We start from the raw sequence: 9,402 nt of genomic DNA on the forward strand, positions 1-9,402 counted from the left end.
GAGGGAGAGAGCCTGGGGTCCTTTGCTGCAGACGTCCGCCTCTATGCCCGACGGGGCTATCCAACATTCCCAGGAGCGGCACGAGAGGAGCTGGGTCTCCACGCCTTCCTGAGGGGCCTCACACCGGAGAGGCTGCGACAGCATGTCCGGCTGTCATCCCCCGAGACCTGGAGGAGGCATTGAGGGAGGCTGAGCGGGCTGAGGAGGTGCTGCGGGCCGAGCCAGTGACCCGACAATCGGCCAGGGGGTCGGCGAGAGAGCGCGACCCAGTCGGATGAGGAGGAGGAGGCCAGACAAGCCCAACCAGAGGCAGTCCCCGTCGGAGGCGCCGGACGGACTGCTGTTATCGGTGCGGGAGCCGGTCACCTCGCCCGGAACTGTCCTGCACCTAGTCCTCGGGCCCGAGTGACATCACCGCCGGGAAACGGCCACGGGGTGGGACAGTGAGGGAACCCCCACCCCAATCATTAAACCCTCTCCGTGACACTCATCCTGTGGTGGGCGCTGTGGGTCCACCCGTGGACTATACCTGGACTGTATAATTGATGGACGGTCTTGCCGGGCCCTGGTAGACACGGGTCCACCATCTGCTTGCTGCGGAGGGGGGTGCTTCCGGAGACGGGCGGTTCATTGCCGAAAGATTGGACCCCTACTCACACAGCGTTGTACACTGTCACAGGAGAAAAGACTGTGATGCCCGGGAAAAAGACTCTGCAGGTGGTGGTGGGAACGAACAGTGTGAACCATGAGTTCTGGCTTGCCGACATAACAGACGAGTGCATTGTTGGACTGGACTTGCTGGCCCACTGGGGGCACGGGTCGATGTGCCGGGAGTTGCCATCCACCTTGGTGCTGAGACCGTGCAGCTCCAAGTGGGCGCATGTAGCCAGGGACAGACCCCACCCCACCAGCACCCCCAAAGCCCTCGCGCCCACAGCTCCAAGCCACAGCCAGGGGTCGAGGGCGGCAAGGGTGCGGAAGAGGACCCAGGGGTGAACGTAAGCAGGGCCAACATCCCGCAGCCAGAGTCGCCGCCCAGCTCGGCAGCCCCCCCGTCATCTGAGACTGTCGCGGCAGTAGAGGAGCTTGGGCGGCGGAGTGGGCGACACAGCAGCGGCAGCTGCAGAGCCTCTTGGCAGAGTTTATGGATATTTTTGCCGCCAGGGAAGAGGACTGCACAAGGACGGGCCTGGTGCAGCACACTATCGACACTGGAGCAGCTGCCCCAATCCGGCTGCGGCCCCACCGCCTGCCCCTCGCCAAACGCCAAGCTGCCGAGGAACTGATAAAAGAGATGGCAGCTAATGGTGTCATTGAACCCTCGGATAGTCCATGGGCAGAACCGGTGGTTATGGTGCGGAAGAAAACAGGGGGTTGGCGCCCTTGTGTGGATTACAGGCGTCTGAACGCGGTCACCCGCAAGGACTCTTACCCGCTACCTCGCATCGATGACGCGCTGGATTACATCGCTGGGTCCAGTTGGTTCAGCTCGCTGGACCTCCGCAGTGGGTACTGGCAGGTGGAGCTTGCTGCTGAGGCACGGCCCAAGACTGCATTCACCATAGGGCAAGGACTGTGGCAGTTTAGGGTGATGCCTTTTGGACTATGCAATGCGCCAGCCACGTTTGAAAGGTTAATGGAAAGGGTCCTCAAAGACATTCCCCGTGCCCGCTGCGTGGTCTATTTGGATGACTTGCTGACTCATGCCAAGGACTTTGAACAGGCTGTTGCTAACCTGCGAGAGGTCCTGACTGCCATCCGCAGGGCCGGACTAAAGCTGAACCCGGCCAAGTGCAACCTTCTTGCTCGCCAGGTGAAGTTCCTGGGACATGTGGTGAGCGAAAAGGGGGTGGCCACTGACCCCGAGAAGGTGGTTGCTGTGGGGGACTGGCCTCCCCCATCGAACGTCGCAGAGCTACGAAGCTTCCTGGGGCTGGCCTCCTATTATAGGAGGTTTGTAAAAGACTTTGCCACCGTCGCTAGCCCCTTGCATCAGTTGACAAACAAGGGTCAGCGGTTTGGTTGGACTGAGGACTGTGCAGCGGCTTTTGAACAGCTGAAAACTGCCCTTGTGAGTGCCCCGGTCTTGGCGTATCCTGACCCCAGCCAGCCCTTCCTCTTGGACACTGACGCCAGCAACGTGGGGGTCGGAGCTGTGCTCTCCCAGAGGGGAGAGGCTGAGGAGCGGGTGGTGGCATACTACAGCTGCAGCCTCAACCGGGCCGAGAGGAATTACTGTGTTACCCGGCGTGAGCTGTTGGCTGTGGTCCTGGCGGTTCGTCATTTCCGACCTTACCTCCTGGGCACTAAGTTCCTGCTCAGGACCGACCACGCCAGCCTGACCTGGATGCTGAACTTCCGCCAGCCGGAGGGTCAGGTGGCCCGGTGGCTGGAAATACTACAAGAGTACGACTTTGAGGCCCAGCACCGACCAGGGCGGCAGCACGCCAACGCTGACGCCCTGTCCAGGCGCCCCTGTTCTGCGGATGAGTGCCGGTACTGCAGGCACCTGGAGGAGCTGGACCGGGGTCCGACATCGGCGGCAGCAGAACCCGAGGGTGAGGATGAAGGGCAGGAACCTTTCACCGCGGCGGAGCTGCAGCAGCACCAGGTGAGCGATCCAGCGCTGGGGATGGTGAGGGACTGGATGGAGGCAGGGACACGGCCAGACTGGTCCGCCGTGTCTTCCCAGGGGCCCGAGACGAAGTCGCTGTACTCCCAGTGGAACAACCTGGAGCTCCATGGTGGTGTAATCTTCCGGCGGTGGCGAGCGCCAGATGGGGGAGGCGACATACTCCAGCTCCTGGTTCCCCGGGCCTTGCGGCCTGAGGTCCTCCGCTGGGTTCATGGGGCTGCAGGTACTGGCCATTTTGGGAATGGCAAGACGGTGCGGCGGCTGAGACGGCGGTTCTACTGGCCGGGGTGTCGTCAGGACGTGGAGATCTATGTCCACTGCTGTGACGACTGCACGGCGCAGAAAGGTCCCAGCCAGCGCTCCCATGCCCCGTTGCAGCAGTACCTAGTTGGGGCGCCAATGGAGCGGATCGGAGTGGACATCCTGGGTCCGTTCCCTGTTACTGATGCCGGCAACCGGTATGTCCTGGTCGCGATGGATTATTTCTCAAAGTGGCCAGAGGCGTACGCGGTGCCGGATCAGAGTGCGGTGACGACGGCGCGGACTCTGGTGGATGAGATGTTCACGCGGTTTGGTGTACCGGAGGAGCTCCATAGCGACCAAGGGAGGAATTTCGAGAGTCAGGTGCTGGGAGAAGTGTGTCGGAGGCTGGGGGTGAGAAAAACGAGGACCACCCCCCTTCATCCTCAGAGCGATGGTCTGGTTGAGCGGTTCAACCGCACGCTGGCCACCCAGCTGGCCATCCTGACCAGCCAACATCAGAGGGACTGGGACCAACACCTGCCCCTTGTTTTGGGGGCGTATCGAACAGCAGTGCAGGAGTCAAGTCAGTGTACTCCTGCAGCGTTAATGTTCGGAAGGGAGCTCCGAACCCCGGTGGACTTGGTGTTGGGCGCCCCTGAGCCGGAGATTGCTGGTGGACCAGAGATGGACTACTTCCGGCGGCTCAGGGAGCGGTTGCACACGGTGCATCAGCTGGCAAGACGGACATTGAGGATGCTGGGGCCCGCCAGAAACGGGCGTCACGATACCCGTGCGCGCACGGTCCTATGCTGGGGCCGGAGACCGGGTCTGGGTGTTTTGCCCCCAGAGGAAGCGGGGCTGACCCCAAGCTCATGAGCCACTGGCAAGGCCCGGGCGAGATCCTGGAACAGCTATCGGAGGTGGTCTTCCGGGTCCGGATGCGGGGGGGAAGGCGGTGGTGGTGCTACAAGGACCGGCTGGCGCCATACCATCCGCTTGCCCCCAACCCACAGACTGGTGCGCAGCCTGGGGACTCCTTGCCCCTCACGCCCGCCCCCAAATGGGGCGCCATGGATTTCAGTCAAGGTCAAGCGCACTCGGCGCCGCCCGGATATTTGCTGGACTATAGAGTGGACAGTTAAGGTTGTGGGGACACTAAACCTCTTGGGGGGCTGTGTAATGACCTGGCTGGGGTTGTTAGCCAGGTGCATTCTGGGTATTGTGTTGTTTGTGTTTTCTATCGTTCTGCTAGTTCCTATGTGTTTGATCCGCATGTTGTGTTAGTGTTATGTCGATGTAAGCCACAGTGAAGTTGATGTGTGTTCTGTGGAGCGGGTTGAAGTGGCATGGTTAGCTGACACCGCGACTCTATGTGGTGGAAGCGTGATAGGGGTCCGGTGTCAGCAGCGTTACAGTGTGGTTGAAAGAAATGTTAAATAAATGACTGGTGTGAACCACTACTGCCTCCTGCTGGATCATTTGGGGATTACAAGCCTGCTGCTGAGACGCCTGGGGGGTCGTGCGGTGTATGAGGCACACAGCGCTCTCCATTAATTGCAAAGTTCAGCGATAGCTGCTAGCGCCCTGCTAGCCGTTTTAGCTAGTGAACAGTTTAGCCAGTTTAGCTCTACTAACCCACGGTCATTACAATATAGTTGCCTTCATGTTCACACAGAAAGCTGAGCTCACTAGGCAATGTGAACTGCTTTTGAATTAGTATACTGTAGCTGTGCAATTTTGGAATTTGAGTATCATAGTTGACAGTTTGGCTGTCCACACTGATTTCCATGCATTAAAAAAAAGTTAATATATATCTATTGTGTATAAATTTTTATGGAACTAATTCATTTTATAATCTGAAACATGCAAGTGTAACATATATGCCAAAAAAAAACCAGCAACAGAACACACTTTTCCAGAGCACTTTTCTAGTCAATCTGAGCATGCAAAGCACTTTCTTACTACAAGCTTCATTAACACAAATGCTTTATTCTGTGTCTAACCACTTTACCCAACATTCACTCCAATGGATGCATCAGGGTTCAGTATCTTTCCCAAGGGCACTTTGACATACACACTAGGGAGCCAGGAGAAGTCTGGTGCAAAATAAAGGCTACTTTTAAGTAGAAATATATTAATTATTTCCCAAAAATGACAAAATGAAAAACTGAAATAACTGATCACAGAGCTGCTTCTTTGCAAATAAACAGAGATTTACTTTTTAGTTCTCTGGGACTTCACTGAAATACTTTTACAGAAATATATGTTCATATTTTCTTGATCTCATCTGATGGGTATCCCTCTGCTGAACAAAGAGGAGGACATATGCCGCAAGCAATCAAAACCACTAATACCATCAGAGCTTACATTACTGAATACTTAACAGAGCCAAGCAGACAGACACACACATACACACACGCCAGAGAGACAGAGTGTAATTATTCAGCACCTCACCGACAGTCAACATGCTGTCAAACTATATAAAAGGAGAGAGATTTTTTTTTTAAATGCTGTAAACAGTTGCACAGCAGAGGCAAAAAATAATTCCACTCTCCATTAGTATGATGGCAAGTGTTTACGAACAGTCTCAAGGTTATGAGACCGAAGGTAAGGGCTCTCTCAACGTCACGACATGTCTTTTCAAAGTATGAGACACTGCTCTCCAGCATTTCTTACGCTTATGATCAAAGAACAATAATCTAATAAAAAAGGCTGCAGTGTGTCAAGAATCACTTACATGCTCTACCTTGATCAGCTGTAACATTAAAATGTTTGTGAAATTCTCTGTATTTATTCTGTTTGCACTCAGGATTGTTTTAACTTCACTTAATTTTGCTTTTTTTTAAATTCCCTTATTATGCACTTGGAAGCTAGAATTTTGCAATATCACTTTTACCTTTGGCTGACCTTTTGTCAGTGGTACAGCTATGAAGCAGATATTCATGCATATTTTTGCATAAGATTTTTGCATATTTTTGCATATTTTTGCTGCACACCAATAAGAGGAAAAAAATCTCTTAAAGATGATGTATAGTTTTTTATATTTCAACTGCTTTTTTGTAACTCAGTTGTTCAAATGACTAGTTAAATCTACCTGGATCTGTGTTAAAAAAAAAAAAAAAAAAAAAAAGTAATTATATGAAATGTATCCAACCATGCAAACTGAAAGATTATTTTTTTTAATTAATTAATTAGTTTGTTTGAGACTTTTAATTGTGGGTAATGTAGGTTTTTATTCCCCGCTTTATTTATGTAATATTTATTAAATTTGTATTATTATTTTTTACATTTTATTACATTATTTATTGCGTATTTATTACATTTAAGTAAAAGCAAATCGTACCGTTTTAGTTTTAAATTGTTGGTATTTCTATTCACATACGGTAACAAAGCCCTTAAATTTATTAAAATTTCTTTAAGTCTTTATTTTTCATTCTTTAGGTTTCACTGTTACCATAGTGACTGGTAGTAACGCATTGGTCCGTCCATTAAATCGGTTCGGCTCTTGGTCCGTTTCCAAAGCCGTCCGTAGTGAAACAAATAAGTGTTCTTCGATTGCAACAGTTTGACTGCAGGGAAAAGAGATTGGCTAATTGTAAACGTGGGGTATGGATAAAGTTTGAAAATCAAGATTACCTGATAAATACCTGATAACGAGTTTTACTCCTCGGTGTTATATCAGCCTGGCATTGTGTAAGCAGAAGAAAAGTGACTGATGCCGTGCTGACTGTAGCGATAAATTAATGTTCACAGGTTCGACGAGGTGGAAACTTGGCTCTAGCTAACTAGAACAACCTGTACTGGTGTGGTTTAACAGCATGGACCCATTTGTAAAATTCACAAGTCAGAGTCAGGGAAGGGACCGCATATTCAGGTGAGCTTTTCATCTCTTTTGTAACCAACTCGTACAAACGTTACTTTATTTTCTTGATAAAAATGGGAAAGTTACCGCATGAGTGTATCCTTCTAACTTCCCCCCTTCATCTGCTTCTTTTTTTTATTTTAGGGCAGCTCAGTATGCTTGTTCACTTGCTGTTTATTTACTCCGAAACAACTCGGACAGAAAGGACCTTGTGGCAAAACTTAAAAGTCTGGAAACCAGCTTGAGCGCTGGACGAAAATGTGAGTAACTGTGGAGGGAGTTAGGAGGCGTTCAGTGGCTGCAGTTAAATTGGATTTCACTTTCAAATCCACTGTGTGGTTGTCCTAATTTATTGCATTAATTTCTGTGGACATTGGTGGTTCTAAAAGCTGTGATGAATTCAAAGAGCTTGTTTTATTTTTGACCATCAGACAGAATTACAGTTATTCAAACTAAACAAACGCATCATACATTTGGTTAACAAATGACTTGAACCTTGTCTCTTTGCTAAGTTTGTCTATGAGCACTGTATTTCCTCATCATCAAGGCCAGAAATTCTGCCAAGTAGTGCAAAAATGGACAAATTTTTCTTTTCTTGGCAAACTGTCTACTTACAACTTAGACAATGTTGTTCTGTAGCTTTCTCTTTTTCTCACTGTAAGCTGGGATAAACGCTGCACCGACTGTTGCTGCAAATGACTGTAATTCTGATAAACGTAAGACCACTCATAGATGTGCTTACTTTAGAATTCATGTGGAATTTGACACATTTTGTACCTTGACATTTGGTCGCTTTAGTATGAATTAGGTAAAGACTGAAATGAAACAGGCTTTGCATGGAAATGAAGGATATGGCCGTGCCTTAGAGCAGCTTCTTTTGTTATGCCGCAGCTGAGCTGTGTCAAGGCCAAGGCCAAGATCTGTTTGTGCACCAACTAATGATCTCTTTGAGGAACTCTACTGCCTCTAGGGCTGGCCTGCCTATCTTTGTGTTTCTGGGTGAAGGGTCATTTATGACTCCCAGTTTAAAATGTGATAACGTGTTGTGAAAGGTTCAAAAGTTTAAAATGAAGAGGGGTGAATTGATGTTGTTCCAGTATGTAAACACAGATGGGCAAATAGTGAAAAGATGCTGTAGTTAATTCTCTGTGTACCTTAACTGTATTTCCATCTGTTGCGGGCTGCTATAATGAAGTGTTGACCTGTCATTTCATATTAAATTGATTACTGCTCTAATACCCTTTCATGTCCTCCTCCTTTGTCAGTGCTCAGGCTGGGAAATGCAGCAAATTCCATTGAGGCTGCTAAACGAACCGTGCAGCTCTCGGACCGAGTGCTGCGCTTGTGCCTTACTGTGGCCAACGTGAGCCGCGCCCTCTACTTTATCTGTGACAATGTCCTTTGGGCCAAAAGTGTCGGTCTTATCCGCAATATCGACAAGGAACGCTGGAGTTTAAACTCCTCCCGCTTCTACTTCTTCTCATTAGTTATGCATCTCAGCAGAGATGTTTATGCGGTTCTCCAGGTGATGACAAAGAGGTCAAGAGATAAAAACTTTAAACAGAGAATGGATCAGCATCTCACTAAGAATCCTGAAGTAGCTGAAGTTGTCGTCCCTCACCTGGATGGCTTTCTCTTTCTGCTTTTGGAAACCCTGAAATCACACCCGGATCTTGCCTTGGACTCTGTGAAAAACATCTGTGATCTCTTCATGCCCTTAGATAAGCTTGGTTTATACCAGTCAAATGGGGGAGTGATGGGATTCTGTGGTCTGATATCATCACTGATTGGGATCGTCACCCTCACACAGCCCAGGCTAAGGATCGCACCGTGATGACACGGGCAAAGTTAAATATTACAAAGCGATCGCAGATCAAAGAGTTAATCATGTCAGGTGCGTTCAAGAGGTCGCTGAAGCTGTAATGGTGGACAGAGGTTAAAAACAAAACCAGCACATTTTACAATCCCTGAGTCAGTAATAACTAATGGACTTGCACTTTTTTAGAATTGCTGGATTTCACTGTTTTGCACAACATCTGGAATTAATTTTGAAAGGGAGCAAATCGAGTCGATATAGAAACTGCTAGGTACCTTTGCATTCCAGGCTTGCACATCACCAGCTGTTTTACACTGTAGTAGAAAGTAAGGGCTACTTAGTGATTATGCAAAAGAAAAAAAACTTACTCTGTCACTTGTAAGTTCACTGTTTTCTTTTTCTTTTTTTCTAAATTCTGCTTTGTACTTAAAATGAGGTAAAACTTGCAGCACCAGTTTCAGAGATTTTTCTTCAGTTTTTTTCTTTTGGCGTTGGCTGAACATGTGAGTAATTTATAGGATGTATGTTATGAATAGAAGGTGTGTTTGAAAAATGAATAAAACTATGCAACAATGTTTGTATTATAGAGAGAGTCACTTTTTAAACATTCTAACAAGAACATATCTGTGAATTAAATACTCGAGACACAGAAACTCACCGGTCACTTTGTTAGCTACACGTGTTAAACTTCTCTTTAACGCAAATGTCTAACTCAATGCGTTTAGTTGTAAAGACGTGGTCAAGACGAACTGTACAAGTTGAAACTGAGAAGAAAGGTGATCTAAGAAGTGGCACTCTTTGATTCTGGCATAGCATTGTGCTTTGGTCTACTACACATCTATATCT

The 9,402-nt window shown here is 48.7% G+C and overlaps 1 protein-coding gene across 2 annotated transcripts; it reads left to right on the top strand.

Annotated features, from left to right (window-relative positions):
- Positions 1–6,358: 6,358 nt before the first annotated feature.
- pex11a (peroxisomal biogenesis factor 11 alpha) lies at positions 6,359–9,142 on the top strand. 2 transcript variants are annotated; one of them, XM_031731240.2, is made up of 4 exons: positions 6,359–6,484; positions 6,632–6,752; positions 6,885–7,000; positions 8,006–9,142. In XM_031731240.2, the coding sequence occupies exons 2-4, from the start codon at positions 6,697–6,699 to the stop codon at positions 8,572–8,574; spliced, it is 741 nt and encodes a 246-aa protein (XP_031587100.1). In that variant the 5' UTR covers positions 6,359–6,484; positions 6,632–6,696; the 3' UTR covers positions 8,575–9,142. The 2 variants fall into 2 exon arrangements, with proteins under 2 accessions (XP_031587100.1, XP_031587099.1); XM_031731239.2 differs by having other exon boundaries at positions 6,414–6,752.
- The last annotated feature ends 260 nt before the right edge of the window (positions 9,143–9,402 follow it).

Source organism: Oreochromis aureus, linkage group 7, assembly GCF_013358895.1.
Source record: "Oreochromis aureus strain Israel breed Guangdong linkage group 7, ZZ_aureus, whole genome shotgun sequence".
NCBI classification, from domain to species: domain Eukaryota; kingdom Metazoa; phylum Chordata; class Actinopteri; order Cichliformes; family Cichlidae; genus Oreochromis; species Oreochromis aureus.

Excerpts from the sequence above, each read along its gene's own strand:
- pex11a (XM_031731240.2), top strand. The coding sequence starts at position 6,697 with ATGGACCCATTTGTAAAATTCACAAGTCAGAGTCAGGGAAGGGACCGC. Across the intron at positions 6,753-6,884 it reads GGAAGGGACCGCATATTCAG|GGCAGCTCAGTATGCTTGTT; the intron begins GTGAGCTTTTCA and ends TTTTTATTTTAG. Across the intron at positions 7,001-8,005 it reads CTTGAGCGCTGGACGAAAAT|TGCTCAGGCTGGGAAATGCA; the intron begins GTGAGTAACTGT and ends CTCCTTTGTCAG.